General features: G+C 38.9%; 1 protein-coding gene across 2 annotated transcripts in view; it reads left to right on the top strand.

Moving 5' to 3' along the window:
• Positions 1-20356, top strand: part of LOC122968230 (splicing factor SWAP) — a 64439-nt gene that overhangs the window by 20812 nt on the left and 23271 nt on the right. For both annotated transcript variants that reach the window (XM_044333258.1, XM_044333259.1), the window contains 6 exons: positions 305-566; positions 1579-1731; positions 1907-2000; positions 14225-14294; positions 15293-15396; positions 15522-15651. In XM_044333258.1, the coding sequence (XP_044189193.1) occupies positions 305-566; positions 1579-1731; positions 1907-2000; positions 14225-14294; positions 15293-15396; positions 15522-15651 (813 nt within the window). The remainder of the gene's footprint in view (positions 1-304; positions 567-1578; positions 1732-1906; positions 2001-14224; positions 14295-15292; positions 15397-15521; positions 15652-20356) is intronic.

The raw sequence follows: 20356 nt of genomic DNA on the forward strand, positions 1-20356 counted from the left end.
AACATTATGATCCTATAAACGCTATTATTTGTTTCATAGCTCTTAAAATGGATGGCGTTATATTGTGCAGTTTGTGTCCACATTCAAAAGCAGAGCTGTTCATCCATTCATCCGTGGACAAAGAGGAGAATTATCACCCATACATCCGTACATCTCAACTACTGATGCAAAGCTGTGTATTTATCTATATACTGTATATACCACACAAAGTAACAGAACTGTTTTTCCTTCATCAGGCACAATTGAAGCATTTATGGGAGATATTCTATGTAATTATTTCCTCTTCATTTTCATCTTCATACAGCGAATGCAGCAGCAATGTACTACGGCTACTACATGCTTCCTGATGGAACATTCTGCTTAGCCCCACCTCCCCCAGGGATAGACGCCAGCTCCTACTACAACAATATACCTTCGGCTGTCATGGCTCCCCCTACTTCTTCTGCGGCTTTGCCTCATGTTGGTACTACATCCACCCCTCCTGAAACCATTGCCATGGTACCACCAGCTGCAGCCCCCTCTCAGGTCACCAGCTCCATTGCTCCTGCCACCATACCAGAAACCAGGTAGGAAGTAATGGACATCACTGTATCTTACCATTTCCTCTGTAATAGCCTCAGTGGAATTTAAAAGTAACTTTGAATTTTTTGTTTTTGGTATTTGGCTTCATCAAAAATGTTCAATGAATCTTTGATTAATAACATGTTAATTGTATTCAAGAACCTTAATCAGGCACAAATTAAATGGATTCCAAATTAGCTGAAGGCCAATTGGTGTTTTCTGCATTCTGCGTCCGCAAGCAGTTCCATTCATACCACAATCGGGGGTCCGCCGACACAGCCACGTTCCACATGTGCGTGCTAGTAAACAAGGTTGCAGCCTGATAACTCTCCAGAGTTGTACAATCCAGTCTCTGAGTATAAACCGCTGTGCAGTGTTTTTCTGATCAGCCTTTGAGTGCAATAATCTGTTACTCCAGCTGGACTTGCTGGATCGTATTCCATTTTAACTTTAAACAACATGCCCACACTAACACAGCCCCTTGTATTGTTTTACGCAGGGCGTTTTTCAGTCTGAATGCAGCTGAGAAGTATCTGTATGTTGCTGAACAACAAGAAAAAGTTGAAAAAAGAAAAGCGAAAGCTTTATGAGAACAGGAATACAGCAAATACATGAAATAGACGAGACCGGCATTCCTGTTTGCTTCTCTAGCACATGTGTAGGTGGCGTGTACAGTCCGCGTCATCACAAATTTTGGGCTGCACGTGGACATCCACAGAGGGGTCTGTGCGAACTCTTGCGGACATGGGCAGATGACGAAATTTACATCACGCTGACTCATGCAGCCATGCGGATGCAGAAAGCATAAATTGACCTTTAGTGAAAGTATTTACCTAAAAGTCTGAATTAGTGGCTTTTCCTCTGTCTTGACAGTTCAGGTGTTTTAAGGGTACAGAGAATGAATAATTATCACTTAAAATTAGATTTTTAAATTGAGTATTTAGATCAAAGTAAGAACAGAGGACACTGATTAATAGCTGACACTTCTTAAACATCTTTAACTTTTCCCAAAAACAGTCAGAAAGCTGAAGCTCAAGTTTCCGCACCAGCAGTGGCAGCCATCATTCCCCCACCACCAGACATCCAACCAGTCATAGACAAGCTGGCCGAGTACGTTGCTAGGAATGGTGTTAAGTTTGAGGCCAGCGTCCGTGCCAAGAATGATCCACGGTAAGTGTTCTCACTAGAAATAAATTTGTCGCTCAGGTCAGGTCTCGGTTTTAAGAACTATCAGTAACTTTCACCTCAGATACTGCAGAACCTCCTCCTCATCCTTTACCTCATCTTTTATGAGTGCTCACCTCTTGTCTTATACAGTAAGTGTTCTTCCCTCTGTCTGCTGTAGGTTTGACTTTCTGCAGTCTTGGCATCAGTACAACACCTATTACGAGTTTAAGAAGAATTACTTCATGCAGAAAGAAGGAAAAGGCTTGCCAGAGGTATTATGAGTTTTATATATATATATATATGTGTGTGTGTGTATGTGTTTCTCTGTATGAATTTGGTAGATAATTCCTCTCCAGCTTTCTTAATCATTTTAGATTCCCTACCTTGACACTTAAAACTACCACATTGCCATGACATTTGATACGGGTACTCATGGCCCCCAGATAAAGAATTCTAATGATTTTGGTGACTGTACAACCACATTTTTATTACATCTTTTACAGAATCATAAATGGTTAAAAACTCCCATATAAAGCCCTGAATAGGTTAATAAAGCGGTACCATGTAACAACATGGCTGTAACGGATACTAGTGAATTTGACAGAGCTTGTTAACTATATGTTCAAAACAGAAAGGTCAGTGTAATTAGACTTGTATTAGTCAAGCAAATAAAATTTCAGTTCTGCCAAAGGACTTAGATATCATGCAGAGCTGATTAAATTATAGCAAATGGAGCTCTGTGTGCACAATGGGATGGCGCAGTTGTTAGAGAACCAACAAGCATGTAGAAAATCAGCAGGAATTTGTGGCTCCAGATAGTGCTGGGGCGGAGACAAACATTACACATGTAGCTTTAGAAATAACCTAATGCAGTATGCGGTATTAAAATTACATCTCCTAAGTCTCCTAGAGAAATACTTTCTTCATATTTTGCTTCATAACAGTCAACTTTTGTTTCATTTCTCATGATATTATATCCAATCCATTATTTGTTGATTATATTATCTCACATCAGGTGCTTGGTATGAGCATATAAGAACTTAGTAAAAGCCAGGTTAATACTTCACCCCAACAGATAACCTTCACACTGTGGAGAAACACTAATTTGTCTCCTGCCATCAACCTCCCTGTTTTCCACACCTGCGTGTAATTCTGTTTAAAAGCGTTTGCAGCCGACGCTTATAGGAAAAGGTTGTCTAAGCATTCGCCGCACCCACAGTCAACCTTGAAATTAGCTGCTTTTATTCGCTGAATATGCTTGTACCCGCCATGCTAAAATTAAAGATGTACTGATCCAAAATATGGAAATGCAGGATGAAAGTAAGATGGAGAACAAGGAAGAGATTAAATGGCAGAAGATTGACATAAGGTCAATTCTCACTGGGCAACAGAGCAACACTGCAAAACCCCCTCTGTCTAGACTAGTCCTGCAACCTAATCAGAACTGCAAATCTAACCGTGGTATATCAGGGCCGTAATGAGGCATCCTGGCCAATTAGCGGCATTGCCAACAGACATGTAGCTCTCTAACTGGCTCCTCAGGCTCCCCTAGCTCCCCAGTGGCACATGTTACATACTGTATGCTGTATGGTGTATTGGTTAACCAGATACTGTTGTTAACAAATTCCCTGTGGTAAGGCAAGGGATGATTGTTTCCACACTGCCTATGGTCTTAAATTGCCCCACAAACTCACAGGATGTTCTTTATCATTTTGTGTAGAAGTCCTTTATGATTTCCTCTCAGTCTTTGAGATCATGCTCAGTAAATTGGAGCTTTTGCAGCTCTCCTTCAGGTACAGCAGATGCTGGGCTCAACACCTGATTTTTTGTCATTTATTTTAGTACATACCCCTAGAGAAAAAACACTTGTTCGTTTATATAGTTGTAATGTTTATAACAGAGATAATATAAGCTGAGGCTGTGTGACTCAGCTTATGATGGTGGGAGGATAGTGTCTTGAAATACTTGAGCATTGAAGCAAAGGAAAACTTGATTGCTGGTAGCAGCAGTAGAAGGCTTACTTATAGTAGTAATTACCTGCCAGATAATATTCAGTTAAGTTTTATGATACCATTTTATGATACAAGGTGATAATACTAATAATACAATGTCGAATTCAGGGCTGTAACTAACGATTCATTTCATAATCGATTTATCAGTGCATGATTTTCTTAATTGTCTTGTCTATCAAATGTCAGTGAAATAGTGAAAAATGCTCAGTATTAGGGTTATAACATACGTCCATACTGTGACGGTTCAGGTTTGATTATATTTCTCTTAATATAACTATATTTCTCTAATTTGTCAGAAAACACATTTAAATGATGTGTATTTTTGAAGTTTCATATATTACTGATATTGCATTAAAATAACTGCAGTACATTATAATGTGTTAATATATTAACAAACAAAAACATATGAATATACCGTCACATAATTCTCTTAAAACATAAACTAAAATTAGCTTTACCCAAGGTACACAAGGACAAGAGATGCATCATATATTTTCTCTGTACTGGTGATAAATCTTACATATTGCTAAAATGAAAGCAATTATTAGCTCAGCTCCCTCAAAGCACCACCTGCTCTCCTGCCAAGGTCCCTTTTTAGAATATGATCTTGACACCATATTAGGATATTCACCAGATACCTGAGTTGTTTCAAAGTGTTTTAAATGCAGTCAACTATAAACCAATAACATTTATTATTTTTAGAATATGGAAACTGGTTTGCAGATGGGTTATACATTTGTTGACGATGCAGATAATAATGGAAAACTTTATTTTACTGGCAGTTTTCTTTCAGTCCATTCACTTGGTAGAGCACATACAGTATGGGATATCACACCAGTGTGTGTGGTCTGACTTAAGACACTTCTATTCATGCCTTAAAGGCAGATGACCTGTGGTCCCTCAGCTATTACACTCTTCACCCTTGCTAAGAACACTTTACCCTGCAGACTTAGCTACCTACAGCTAGTTAGCTCTGTATTTCATTAGCATTTAGAGGACTTTGTGTGAACACTTTAAAGGAAAATTCCGGTTTATTTCAACTTTGCGTAATTCTCTTAAAACATTAACTAAAGTGAGCTTTACCCAAGGGACCTATAATTTAGCTTATGAGTGGACACAAGGACAAGAGATGCATCATATATTTTCTCTGTACTGGTGATAAATCTTATATATTGCTAAAATGAAAGCAATTATTAGCTCAACTCCCTCAAAGCACCACCTTTTTTCTTGCCAAGGTTGCTTTTTAGAATATGATCTCCTTGACACCATATTAGGATATTCACCAGGTACCTGAGTTGTTTCAAAGTGTTTCAAATGCGGTCAACTATAAACCAATAACATCCCTGGTTATTTTTTGAATATGGAAACCGGTTTGCGGATGGGTTATACATTTATTGGTGATTGCAGATAGTAATGGAAAACTTCTACATGGTTTTATGAATAATTTATTGGCAGTTCTCTTTCACATACAGTATGGGATATCACACCAGAGTGTGTGGGCTGACTTAAGACACTTCTATTCTTGCCTTAAAGGCAGATGACCCATGGTCCCTCCATTATTACATTCTTCACCCTTGCTAAGAACACCTTACTCTGCAGACTTAGCTAGCTACAGCTAGTTAGCTCTGTGTTTCATTAGCACTGAGAGGACTTTGCTCGGCCACCTAAAGGGAAAATTCCGGTTTATTTCAACCTGATGGATTTACCATGAGTGTGTCCATTATGACTCTGTGGGTCATGCTAACTTTGCACCCACTAGCTCTGTTATAGAGATTTGGGGAAACAAAGACTTGCGAAAAATCAACTGTGTAAGCCTCTTACAGCTTTCTACATAAACATAATTTCTACATGAATCATTTCAAATGCTTGTGTCTGTGTCAAAGTCTGTGAGTCAGACTGAAAGTACACACAGAAAGTTCAAGGGCATCATCTACTAGAGGTCTATACACCTATAATTGGTAGGCTTTCGAGTAGTAGTGTCGGGAACAAAACATGCTCCCATTCCAGTGCTCTGTCGTGGATATTTTCTCATTCCTTCAGGAACTGCTGGATAAAGGTGGAGGAAGGGGAATAAGGTACAGCACCATACTGCCCCGCTTCACAGCTTAGCTCCGTGAAGAGCAGTTATTGAACTGAGGAATGACACATACATCACCACAGTATACCATACTATATGTGATGCACTTTGTTCCGCCTGTCAGCAAACAGAAGATATAGTCTTAAGGTGTCATTTTGCCCTCAAGTGTAAATACACCACTTTAACAGTTCACTTGCGAAGAGCAAATTTCATCTTTTTGTTTTAACAAGATGCCAGGCTTTATTTCTCAACTTGGGTGTTTTTCAGGTTTCATAGCTGAGCTTTGGTGTTTGATCATTAATTATATCACCAAGTGTTTATAAGTTCACAGGAGCCCTATCAAGCCATCACCCCTCTCAGACAAGAGAATTATATGATGTGATTAAAATGGCTAGATTGGTAGATAAATGGATAGTTACTTAGCACATACATAGTACAAGTACATACATACACTCACCGACCACTGTATTAGGCACACTGTGCTGGTACTGGGTTGGGCCCCCCTTTTGCCTTCAGAACTGCCTTAATTCTTAGTGGCATAGATTCAACAAGGTGCTGGAAACATTTCTCATAGATTTTGGTCCTCATTGACATGATAACATCTCGTAGTTGCTGCAGGTTTGTCGGCTGCTCATCCATTAAGCGAATCTCCCGTTCCACCACATCCTAAAGGTGCTCTATTGGATCGAGATCTGGTAACTGTGGAGGCCATTTGAGTACAGCGAACTGGCGCGTTATCCAGCTGGAAGTAGCCATTAAAACAGTCATTCCCAAAGACTGGGTCGCAACCAGAGGAGGCTGGTCCATATAGAGGCAGAGGAGGTTGCTCCTCCTCTATTTTTGTGAGGCAAGAGGGAGACCGAAATGTAAAAAAGAATAATTGGTTGAAATAAACCATTACCAAATCTCAGTATCATTTATAAAATATTCTCTCTTCTTTGGAAAAAATCTATTATCGAAATTCTAATTAAAATGCTTCAACAGCAACACCTGCAGGCAACTGGATAAAAGGGCAGGGATGGGATCTCTAATATCAATTTAATGCTCTTAATTTTTTTCATGCTAATCTGTTTCATGCTAACACGTAAAATGACACTCCAACGGAGGATGTCCTCCCTAACCAATCAACAACCAGAATACAATATTGACATGTTATTGGTCCAATGATAATTTCCAGATTTCATCATCAATAATAGGACAGATTCATATTTCATACAGTAGCATATTAGAAAAGAAATTATATTGTGCAAATTACGAACTACTTTTAAATACATCACTGAAAATTTACATTTAATAAGGCCTTTTCAACAGAGTCCAAATCTGGGCCTCACCTCTTAGCTGTCCGGGCTGGACACACGGCTGGACTAAGCTGGCATGCGGCAGCCCGACATCCTGTTGCTCTGAAATGAACTCCTTTCATCAAAAATAGAAAGTTAACAACGTAATTTAAATAAAACAACCGGGAGAGTTAGCTTGTTTGTCATTGTTGCTAATCAGACTGTTTAACCAGCAGCTACAAAGTTCTATTAACAAACAAACAAACAAGATGACTGATGTGTGAATTTATCTCCTTAACAGGAACTAGTGCAGTGCCCATTCAAAATGTGCCTGTTCAGAACGGACAGATTGCTTATTATTTCTCGAGAACCGCAAATGTGTATCAGTTGACAAACCTATCAATTTAAACGATAAGGAATTAACAGATTAAATGGTTAAAATCCAGACAGAAACTTCACAGGTGAGACTAAACTCAAGTTGAACCGTGGAAGCAGTTTATGGCCTTCCATTGGTTGATTCTGCTGCCAATCAAATGTGTCTGTGTTCCTATTGGCTAGTTTTACTACCTCCGCTTCAGTTTTTTCCTCCTGTGTATGCTCATTCTTCTCTCTCAGGCAGTTTAACTGAGCAGGGTGCATGCCTTTGTTCCACTCAGCAAGTCAGAGCCCAGAAGCCCCACCCCGCTGTGATGTGATGGTGTTTATATCAAATAGTCCCTGCTGCACTCAGACACGGAGCTGAGCAGCTCACTGTTCACTTGTTTATTCAAAGTTAATTAAACGCGTTGCATATCCAAACAACTTCACACCCGACACTGCACTTCCTTGGGTCCTCAGCAGTACACCCGCCAAGTGTGAAGTCGAATCAGAGCCCAGAAGACCCGCCCCGCTGTGATGTGACAGTGTCTATATCAACAGCCCCTGCTGCACTCAGACACAGAGCTGAGCAGCACACTGTTCACTTGTTTATTCAAAGCTTATTAATATTAAATGTGTTGCATGTCCAAATTGCACCAAATTAAGCACTGCACATCCTTGGGTCCCCAGCAATACACCCGCTGAGTGTGAAGTACATCTGATGAATGGTTCTCGAGAAATGCAAAGGACAGACAGACAGAGATTCCTTGCTTTTTTAGTTAAATGAACTGCGGTTCATTCAAAATGTGTCTGAGACATCCTGTAGTAAGTAAGTAAGTAAGTTAAGTAAATTTGAAGTTAACTTTGTTTTACTCTGTTGGTAAAATGACTCATCTGAAGTCATTCAGGTCTAGAATGAGCACTTCTTTGTTTAGAAACAATATGAATGTACTAGATTTCTTTAAACCCCTCAGGGGTTTTTGTTTTTGAAAGCAAATTGAATTGTGAAAGCAAAAAAAAGTTTGGGAAGCACTGCATTAGAAGATGGGTACACAGTGGTCATAAAGGGATGGAAACAGACAGCAACAATACTCAGGTAGGCTGTGGTGTTTCAACAATGCTCAGTTGGTACTAAGGGGCCCAAAGTGTGCAAAGAAAATATCCCCCACACCATAACACCACCACCACCAGCCAGAACTGTTGATACAAGGCAGGATGGATCCATGCTTGTTGTTGTTGTTGTTAACACCAAATTCTGACCCTACCATCTGAATGTCACAGCAGAAATCGACCAGACCAGGCAACATTTTTCCAATCTTCTCATGTCCAACTTTGGTGAGCCCATACAAACTGTAGCCTCATTTTCCTGTTCGTAGCTGGCAGGAGTGGCACCCGGTGTGGTCTTCTGCCACTGGAGCCCATCTGCTTCAAGATTCAATGTTTTGTGTGTTCAGAGATGCTCTTCTGCATACTGTTGCCTTTCTGCTTGAACCAGTATGGCCATTCTCCTCTGACCTCTGCCATCAACAAGGCATTTTCACTGCTCACTGGAGATTTTCTCTTTTTCAGACCATTCTCTGAAAAACCTGTAGATAGCCATTTCTAAAATACAACAAACATGCCACGTTCAAAGTCACTTAAATCATCTTTCTTCCCCATTCTGATGCTTGGTTGAACTTCAGCAGATCGTCTTGACCACGTATGCATGGCTTAAGGCATTGAGTCAGTGCCACGTGATTGGCTGATTATATATTTGCGTTAACAAGCAGCTGAACAAGTGTACCTAATAAAGTGGCCGATGAGTGTATATATTCATGGTTTGTTGAGTTGGCTTTGTGTCAGACTGAGAAAGGAGAAAGCAAGAAGTGATCGAGAAAGTTTTGTAAGGAACAATTCGTCTTTGACAAATCAAATCCATTAGCTTGTCAGAGTGCAAAGAAACCTTCCTTGAGTTTGTGATGTGTGCTGTGGGTAATGGGATGCAGATATCACTGCTCTCTGTCAGTGCTATTATTTATAGTTAATGAAAAAAGTGAGAAAGGGAACTAAAATCGGTCAAAGCAGACAGCAGCAGGGTGTGGGGCTGCCGTTGCTTTGTAGAAGTATCAATAAAATTTTTCAAATTTTGAAATGTTACACTATTGGAGTTTAGGTTTTTATCTGAAAAGAAGCATTTTTTAAATAGTCCAAATCATCAAAAGATACTGTCCTGTTTCAGTAGAGCGCTCTGTTGATTATGTTTATTGAAAGTCACAGATTCAAGTTTATAATCTGGGTTAATGTGATACTCAACCCTCAAAATCAGTTTTAAGTTTCAAACGCTTACTTTTAACAATTAGAATTCTGCTTTCAATCTGTTCTGGCATCTAATATAAAACTGAGGTCCTGCTCTACTTCTGGGAACACCTTGTTACTTAAAAAATCTATACATGAAACACCGGTTATTTTGTTAGCACATAACAGCTCCCATGTGGCTTTGACAGTACGTCTGACTAAGATGTGAGTGGAAGCCTAAAAAAAGGATTGCGTGTTAGCCAATTAAGAATAAATAATTAACTTCTATAAAACCAAATTTATGAGAACAGTATAACAGACAGATGAGTTGACAGATTCTCTAAAGATGTTATTCAAGCCTCATCAAGACAACTGAATTTGTGCTCAGCACTAGCAAGCTTATACAGATATACAGCTCTGCAGTTTTCATTGCCTCTGCTGTCAAATTATCCCTGACTGAGTCAATTTAGCAAATAAGTACAATGGTCTATATTTGTCTGGAGATATCACTATAATATGACTGGAATTTAATTTCTATAACCAAATAATAACAAATAGGCTGTTATACTATTATAGGATGCATTTATTGTTAAATTGGTCTGACAATTGACTGTGGGGTTGGAATAAAGTTTTAAACAAATCTGTGAAATGAAGAAAAGTAGGAATCCCATGCACAGCAGTGTAATTCAGTCAGGGACCATGCAAATGCAGGCTACATGAAAGTTGAGGTGTGACTCTTCACTGGCCTCACGATTTGATTCGATTACGATTCGCCTGTCAACGATTCGATTGCGCGATGCATCTCGATACGTCTCAATGTATTGCATCCTCAGTTTTCTATATTACTGTACATGGCTACTTTTTCATCAATTAATACAAGCAGTCAGGTAAATATGAACTCCCTTTTTATTTAGAAAGTGCTTTCAAAAATCAGACTACAACAGTCAATATAAAAAGCTGCATCTTTTCAATACCAGTAACTGTGTGACCCACCTCAGGACATAAACATTACAAAAACACACATGTAATGGCTACTCGACTAGCTTTACTCATTGACTCCATTACCTGGGCTTTGGTTTCACTGCAGAATGTGCACCAACTTAGTTTTCTTCACCTCAGAGTTGGTTTACGTTGTTTAATGCTGCAGTGTGTGTTGGTCAGCCGGTCTTACTAAAGGTTCATCTTGCAAAGGTAATAATTTAGTCATTAAATCAAAAAATGCTCACATCTTACTGCCTTTTTTGAAGATGAACTGCAGGATAACTCTATGCGTGTGTGCGCCGTAGACTGTCCGGGTGCTGCAGTGCCCTTGCAGTTGAGTTCTGCCTTTGTCGTTCCGTCAACATCACGTTATTAACTAAACATTTAGAAAATGGATTTTTGACATTTGTGAATCGATTCAGAATCGTCCATGTCCGCATCTCAATGCATCTTAAAACTGAGAAATTTCCACACCTGTACGTATAACTCTAGAGTTGTCATATACATTTTTCTGTATTTTTCATTTTAAACCCTCTGGAATCTGACCATGTAGCCAAGGTTTGCAAAGCAGATTCTTCAGCCCTGCTATGAACTACTGGTGCATGTTCTCATTCTGAGTGGAGGATTTTCACCATCTGCTGTAACACCATCTTGTTACAGCAACTCATGTGAATCAGTGTATGTAAAAGGTTGGGCAAAAGGTGTGTGTGTGAGCAAATTATTGTATATTCCAACTGAGGTCTTCACAAAATGGTTTAGAGTGAGTTTCCCTCTGCTTCTTCTGCTATGAGCTATGATTTTTTTTTTTTTTTTTAAGAATTATAATCTCTGGGGCCTCAGTAAAGTGCTTTGCTGAATTACAGCTGAATAGTAGGAAGTTGCCTTTGAAACATTCGTCAAACATGGTAAAATGTACATTATGAGGTTAGTTTTTTTTCCTCTTGTGGCACTGGTTTCATCACCACTTTTTTTTATTTTATTTTATTTTCAGCAGTTTATATTTGGGATCGGGGATTAGAGCATTTGGTCCACAGGTATTACTACAGAGGCTTTCTGGTTATCTAGCCTGTGCACATAAGCCAGCTGCTACAGGCTTTGTGATGATATTTTGTTGATGTGAGGGGTAACAGACCATACAGTGGAATATTAGAGAGCCAATTAAGGCATTTAAAGCTATTTAAGCAACTAATTATAATGACAGAAAACTAATTGGTAGGAAAAAAAGAGTAGAATAAGAGTTATAATCAAACAAATAATATTGAGAGTAATTGATCCTGATCAGATATGTACAGGACCGTTAAGTGAAATAATGGGATTATTTACATAATGACATGACTTGCCACCTCTGGAAATCCATTTATATTTAAACAACTACTAAAAGTAGGTGTTTTAGATATAGATTTAAGCATCATTCTGCTACTGTCTGGCCAAGGCTCTGCATTAAGATACTTTTTACAGATTTCCACGGAAAAACACCCACATATTTTACGAGCAGACTTGTTTATATTAATTTTTAGAGATTTTATGCCCAATGCACCCAAAGTTATGTTTCAAATAGACAATATTCATCACAGTCTGCAGTAAACCAGGTCCCAATGAGGACAGTTTGGAAACTGAATAAGAAAATGTGGAAAAGAAACATAAACATGCTACTGATTATACACCAAATAGTTAAAGTAAAAAAAGAGAAAACAAGTCTTGCATACAGCACGCACTGCAGGGTAAGTGATTTTAAAAAAAAGCCTTCTGTCTTTCAAGAATAAGTATGACCTAAAGATGGCCAATTTCTTGCCAAATAAATAATTAATTGATCATCTTTTGACATTTAATGATGACTGAGGTATCACTGCAGTGATGGTTTACTTAATCTTTAAGTAAAATGTCAGCCGCACCTAACGGTAATGACAGCTGTTTTGGTGCTTTCGGAGAAAATCAGTGAAATAAATTGCACTTCTTTTTTTGACGTTCTCCTGTTCCCTATATCTCACGTCATTATTACACATAATAATAATAATAATAATAATAATGATAATAATTAATAATAATAATATGACACCTTGCAGGCTGTATTTTATGTAGCTAAGCTATGCATCACAACCACTGTGGCTTTCTTCAGGGGGCTTACTTACTTTACCACTGATGTTTTTTAGCCACTTAATCATTTTTTGACCTCAAGCTTTTCGCTACGTTGGGAGCTCACTGGGTATCCCAGAATGCATTTGCACCAACAGGTGATACACTGTATTTGGTGACCCATTAGATTCTGCGACCTGCAGTCTTGGTTCGGTTGGTTTAGGCATGAGGAGTGAGATGAATATCAGTGCAGGTCACAGAATGTGATGGGTCACCAAATATGGGGTAACACCTGCAGTGATGGCATCATACCGGAGGGTAAATTGCGCCAGGCTAAAAACTGTTGTATTTTTGCTGTTAATACGTCACTATATTAAGTTTTAAAATTTTTTCAGGCAGGAAAACCATTTAGATTCCCATATGTCAGTTTATCCAAATAACACCTATTACAAAATTTGCTTCGACGTTTTCTCTACTGTGCCAGATTTGTGCGATACTCCGTATTGTTGTGTCCTGGGCGCTATTAAGTCCGAGTGCTGATTCATGACCCTGTCGGGCCACAGTAAGAGAGGCAAAAATGGCTGACGTTGTGATACTACTGCTGTACAGAAGAAAATAATTCCCATTAACTGATTTTTTTTCCCTTACTTTCCATTGCTGTGTAGTGACAGCAGTTGAGCGTAAAATCTCATTTTCCATAAGATTCAATCAACTGTAATAGTCTGCTTGTGTTTATGGACCCCTGACCTTTTACTTTTCTGCTCAGCACTTCCACACGCCTCCACCATAAAGTACTCAAGAACATCCATCATCATTTTCTATTCTCCACGGTTTCCGTTGGTTCCCAAACAGCAACATTTATGGTAGCAGAGTAGGGAGACATCAGCATAACTTTACTGTAGTTATAACCCAGCCGATTAGTAATTTCAATTATTAAATGCAGTAGTTCCATTGGAAACCAATGCAAAGGAGTGAATCATGCTAACACTTCAAATCCTACCACCAGTGATATTGTACATCATTCCAACACAAAAGGGCGTTCTGTCATCTACTCAGCCAGTCAAATCTGGATATGGTTTCCTTTTTACTTTTTTTTTGAGACAAACTGACAGGCACGTAGACAAGCGCAAACTTTCCTAACACCAACTTTTTGCAGATATTGCTCCTGTACTTCATCATCAAAGTACATAATGTAAAAATCATAGCAAGCAGGATTGCATGGAATCTAATTTTCAACACCATCTGTTCATTGTCAAAATCTTACGGGTTTATGCCTAATGTGAAAACATTGTAGAAAAATACAATCAAGTTTAGATGGTATGTGGTAATTGTGTGGTTTATTTGTTTAAAATGCGAATAGGAATTGGGGAATTGATTCAAATAAGTTTATAAATGTATATCTTCTCTTTCTTTCTCTTTATTGTTTTTTTTTTTCCCTTATCCAGACTGAGACAGTAGATGATGGTGATGAGCTTCAATCAGACAAGTCAGCCAAGGATTCCAAGCTGACTAAAGGTATGTTAAGACAAACAAAAATTCAATAAATACAGTGAACACAGTGCTACTTTTCCTTCCTCTTCTTCAGTTCATTCGTTCGGTAAATGAGATGCAAAGCCTTTGGGTAAATATTTGTATGTGTGGGTATACGCGCACATATTGACTACAGTGTGTACATCAGTGTGTGTATTTGTCATATGTTGGTGTTTATGCACAGCTGTCTGTGAGTCTATCGGTATTTATGCTACCAATTTCATTGGGTGATATCAGGCTGGAAATGTCTATTCAGAGATGAAAGAGTCTGCTTACCACAACACTGGCAGGACCCATAAACATGCACATATATGCAAATTAAGGCATGCAGTCACACAGACTATTAAGAGGCGACAGGTCATGGAGCAGGACAGGAAAAACTAATAACTAGTCGCAGTAATGCTCAAGGAAACTACTCAGCCTTCCACAATACAGATCAAGGTCCTATATTAAGGTTATTTCTTTAGGGAATGAGACACACTGTCTACTCTTTCATCTCTACTGGAGCAGACATATTTGATTACAAAATAGAAATCGATGTGACACACCAATGCTGTTTCATATCTAAGCAGTTGCTTTGCGGCCAACTCTCTCCGTCTTTTCTTTGTCTCTCTGTCTGACTGATTCTCTTCTCTGTCTGTTTGCCTGACTGTGTGTTTATGTCTGTTTCTTGTTTCCTTTAGTTCAGTTCCCTTTTTGTGCTTCTTTTCCTTCTTATTTATCTGTTGTCTCTGTTGTCTCCTCTTTTAATTCTTCCTGGAGCCTGTCCTTTTCTCCTTGTTTTATTTACTTATTTATTTATTTTTCGTCTGTACTTATGATTGTCAAGAAATCATCTAATTGCTACTTGGGTTTTTCTGTGAATTTATTATTAAAAAGAAGGTCAGGATTTGTTGTTTACTTGTTATGAATATGCACTCTTCTGAATCTGTTTCGCTCACTCTGAATCACCATTCCTCCTCCTCCTCTCTGTGCCATCACAGCCTCTTTTGCCCCCATCTGTTTTGCCATCAAGGCAAAAGAAAATGACATGCTGCCGCTGGAGAAGAACAGGGTTCGATTGGACGATGACTCTGACGAGGACAAGGTTTGGTTCAGCTTTGTCTATACAACACACACAGATCAAGGCTTGATTTGGTATGGACAAAAAAAGTACCTTTAAATAGTTTACATAAATAATAACAATAAATTCTCATACATGTTTGCTTGAAGTTGCTGGAGGGTGAGGGGCTGGAAGCTGTGATTGGTGGAGCTGAAATGGTCGACAAAGAGCCTCCTCCAGTCAGTGCACCAGAAGAGAAGAGACCGACTCTCAGTTTGGAGGAGTTAGAGGCGAAACAAGGTAACATCAAAAGGATTGGTTGAAAGACAGAAAAAAAAACTATGATTTAATTGTTTTTTTCATTCCAAGGAAAGGACAAACAAAATTTACATAAACATAAATAGTTTCAGTCAGCTGCAAATTTAGATTCTTGTGTGTAATATTTAATTACCTTCATCATGAAAACATCATGTTTCAAACTCAGTAAATAAACAGTCTCCATCTGACGACATTAACATTCTTATTTCCCTATTTCTGTCAGTTTGCGCAGTCAGATAATTGTCTGCCTCATTCTCCATAACATTTGGCAATTGACAGAATGTTAATAAACCCCAGCGACTGATGATGGTTATGACAGAGCCTGTTTCTCTCTTTCTGTCCAGACTACCCCCCCATTTTTTTTTTTTCTCAGCTGCATGCCTACTAAATGTGAAAGTGCTAAAATTGAATCATTTGTCTCAGCATCAGCAAATAAGTACAGGTGCTTAAAAGGCATCCCTGTCACACCCACTGGCATGCTGTTACTCTCTGGGAGATTTGGAATTGGAGGAAAAACAATAGGGGAGGAGAGGAGATGAATAAACCCAGTGAGTCTGAATTATAAATTCTCTCAACAGAGTGTACCCTCCAGTAAGAGACAAGCAGAATGGTACAGTAAACGACAGTCATATATCTTTCCCAAAGGCCTAATGGAGATATATTCTCTCTATTTTTGTTTCTCTTTTTCGGTTCAGTCATAGTTATAGAATATTACACACTGGCTTTCCTCAGTCTTTCCTAAAGTAAACTAATGCATCGGAGACTTTACTTTAAGTAAAACAGGTACAGTTATACAGGTATATTCACATACATGCATGTTACCCACTTTAGTTTCAAGGTTAGAGTCACTTCTTTAAAATATTCATATATTCTAATGTATCACTAGCTATTAATTTCAAAACTAATAGGCTTTTTACTGGAAAGATGGAGGCTATTGTACTGCACTTGAAGTTGATTCATTGCATCTTGTTATACTTTAACACCCTCCAAAATCTGCAATTGCACCCTCTCAGCTTCAAAAAAATCGGGCAGCTTCACCCTCCTCTGCATGCCTCCTTGAATGATCACAAAGCAGCTGAACTATGAAATGATACCCCACACACTTTTTCCACATCTCTGTCACAGAAAAAAAAAAACTGCCAACCAGCCTTGCAATTGCAACGCGATTCTCAATAATCCGTTTGACCTGACGTTAACCAGACACGCAAGCCCTTTATATCAAAAGTGCAAAAACATAAGATTCGTTCAGTCATATATCAAAAAGACCATCATATGTCTGAGTGATCAGTGCTAATGACTCAGTGAGTACCGTTGAGATGCTGAGACGTCTGCTTCTAGAAGCCTCGTCTATGAAAGCTAAAATACTTCATTTTCAATCTAAGAAAAGCGAGTGCTGAAGAAAATCACTACATATTTCTTTGTGACAGTCTTTTGCAAGACATTTTTTTGTTGGATCTCTTATGTGTTGCATCACTTGTCTGTATAATCCAAAAATTCCAGAGTTCTGCAGTCGGTGTTGAACAGTACATCAGCAAGATCGTCATTGTGCCAAAATCCTCTTTTGTCATCAGTTTAGTCGAGCCATGATAAAGCATGTACATAAAATAGGTTTAGTGCCACAATATCACTTTAATAACAAGAAATAAAAGTGAGCAATGCTGGCAGAAGTATGAAATTATTCATAGCAGTTATTTTTATTAGGCTATGGGTAATGACAGTGATTAATATTTTGTGTTCAGGAGTTACTAACCTTTAATATCTTGAGTTACTAAATGATGGTATTTCCTATAATTATTTACCATACTGTATTATGATTCTATAGCACGAGGCTACCTGCCAGAGACCAGATTGAAGAGCTATTCCTTTTGTCAGTTGTTCGGCCACATGCCCTGAAGACAGCGTAGATCCCGGAAGATGCTGATTTCATCATTTTATGAGATATAGAAGGGAAGAACAAAAGTGTAGTAATCTCCCTTAGTCTAGAAAGACAGCTGTAAAATAGAGCTCGAAAGTATGGACAGACAGACAGTTAAGACAAATGTGCTACTTTTCAACATCAAGGGGGCTGACAGTTCCCGTTTAGGTTTAGTGGAACAGCCTCAAAGTGTAATGGTCTCTCTCTGAGCTGACAGACGGCCGAAAAAAAGAAACTGGAAAAGCCTAATAAATAGCTGACTGAATTGGCTTTGCTGTGTGGCAAAGTGGCTGTCAGTCAGCAGGCCTAACTTGATCAGATAGCAGGAGAATCACTGGCAGACAGCAGAAAGCTAATCTGTATTGATGGGCTGAAAAACAGCCACACACACTAAATGTGGTTTCCAGTGATAAGTACGTGAATCGTTTAGGCTGTAAACATTTCCCAGTGGATGTGCATGTTTCACGGTAATGGTAGGTGACTTGGTAAGAAATACAAGTAAATCAATGTGGAGATTTTGAAATTCAGAAATGAATATACTGTAAATATAGGCATACTTTCCATAAATATTAAGCATAGTCAATTCATTGTGCAATTTTATTTGTACACCAGAGCAGGGGAAATGACATTTCACATACATAGCAGTTCCAGAGTCGGATTATAAGTCAGAGACAATATAACAAGATAGATCACATAACTAATAATACCAATAAATAAATACAATTTAATAAAACAAATCAAATGAGTAGCAGTTTTTTGTGCTTTTTGATTTTAGAGATTTCCAAGTGATGCATTTTCCACATCAACTGAAAAAAAAAGTCTAAAACTGGGCACATTGTTAGTTATTCTTGATCTATGAATGTGATATGTGTCTAGCAGACAAAGACTCAATCATACACTTCTTGGTTTTAACACATAAAAAAACACACCCACATATTCTAACAAATACATTAATTTGAAACTTACAGACTTTGTTTTGCTTTCCATATGAATTTATATTTTGGACTGTTATAAAAATCAGAATCAGCTTTATTGGCCAAGTATGTTTACGCACACAAGGGATTTGACTCCAGTTTCTAGTGGCTCTCAATGTATTTGCACACAACACTTCAGAAAGATACACATAGCTTAAATAAGGACAACAAACCAAACAAAGATAATTAAACATAAACATACCACTTTTTTTACAAGCAAATGAAAAAATAGATACATAAACATAGAAACAAGCGGACAACAATGTCTCAAACAAGATACAAATAGTGCAAAAAAAAATTGTGCAGGTAAAAAAGTGATAAGTTACTTTATACACATACAGTAGGTGGTTATGTACAGTGTATATATACAGCTTACTCAAATATACAGTAATGAACAATACATGTTATTGCACATTTGCACATTCCTGATGCTCACTGTCATCTCCACCGTTTCGAGCGTGTTCAGCTCCAGCTTGTTGCTACCTCACCAGAGGGTACCGACTGTATGCAGACTCATCACTGTCTCTAATAAGGCTGATAGCTGTTGTGTCGTCTGCAAATTTCTGGAGTCGAACAGATGGGTCTCCTGAGGTGCAGTCATTAGTGTAGAGGGAGATGAGCAGCGGGGATAGCAGGGGGGGGGTGCAGTTGGTCGTGTGATGTCTTGAGTCGGAGCGGGGTAAGGGGTGTGAATGTGGGCGGATCAAACCTACAGTAAAACACATCCAGGTCGTCGGCCAGATGATGGTTCTCCACAGTGTGGGGGGGTGGGGATGGTTTCTTGTAGTTGGTGATGTCCTGCAGTCCTCTCCACACTGGCGCAGGGTCGTTAGCTGAAAAAGCTGTTTTTCAGGTTGTTCGGCGTAGCTCCTCTTTGCTACTCCAATCTCCTTTCTCAGTGTGTTTCTGGCCTGTACAGCATCCTGTCCCCGCTTCTGTCAGGCCTCCTCCTCGGCCTGACGAAGCCGCCAGAGTCTTGCTATGAACAGGGGCTTATTATATGTGGAGAAGGTTTCGGTTGGCACACACATGTCCACACAAAAGCTTATGTACGATGTCACAGGGTCTGTAGACGCAGCCTCAAAACCACTCCCGTAGCTCCGACTTCGACTCGTTCTTGTCCATCTCCTCACAGTCTTAACCACAGGCTTTGCAGATTTTTAATTTCTGCCTGTAAGTTGGGAGAAGATGAACCAGACAGTGATCAGAGAGTCCCCAAAGCTGCACGGAGAACAGAGCAATACGCGTCCTTTAATACAGCGTAGCAGAGGTCCAGTGAATTTTTCTCCCTGGAGGGACACTTAATATGCTGTCTGTATTATTTTCATTATCAGTCTGCCAGTTCAATCAGTCGAATAGTTGTTTGTGACTTCAGTCATCGTACGACAGAGAATGTAAAACAGAAAATCCAAAGCCTCACATCGCAGAAGCTGGAACCGGAGAATGTTTGGCGTGTTTTGCTTTATAAATGACTTAAATGATTAATCAGTTCTCAGACTTGTTGTCAGTTTATTTTGTTGTCAAATTGCTTATAATATAAACATCCTGCACAAAAAAGCGAACGATAATTTGCATCAAATTAGTCTTTAAATACATTAGACCGGCTGGATGGTGGATCGTGCCGTTGTCCAGCGTACAGATGGTTTCTGCTCCACTTGGCTATTTTTTCACGCTGTACTCGCATATGATTTTCCTCGGTTTCAAGCCTATTTTAAACTCTGAAGAGACAACAGTAGCCCTTTCGGTTGCATAACTTAAACAACTTGTTTCTCCACATGCATTTTCTTTATACCTCACT

This window comes from Thunnus albacares, chromosome 18, assembly GCF_914725855.1.
Source record: "Thunnus albacares chromosome 18, fThuAlb1.1, whole genome shotgun sequence".
NCBI classification, from domain to species: Eukaryota; Metazoa; Chordata; class Actinopteri; order Scombriformes; family Scombridae; genus Thunnus; species Thunnus albacares.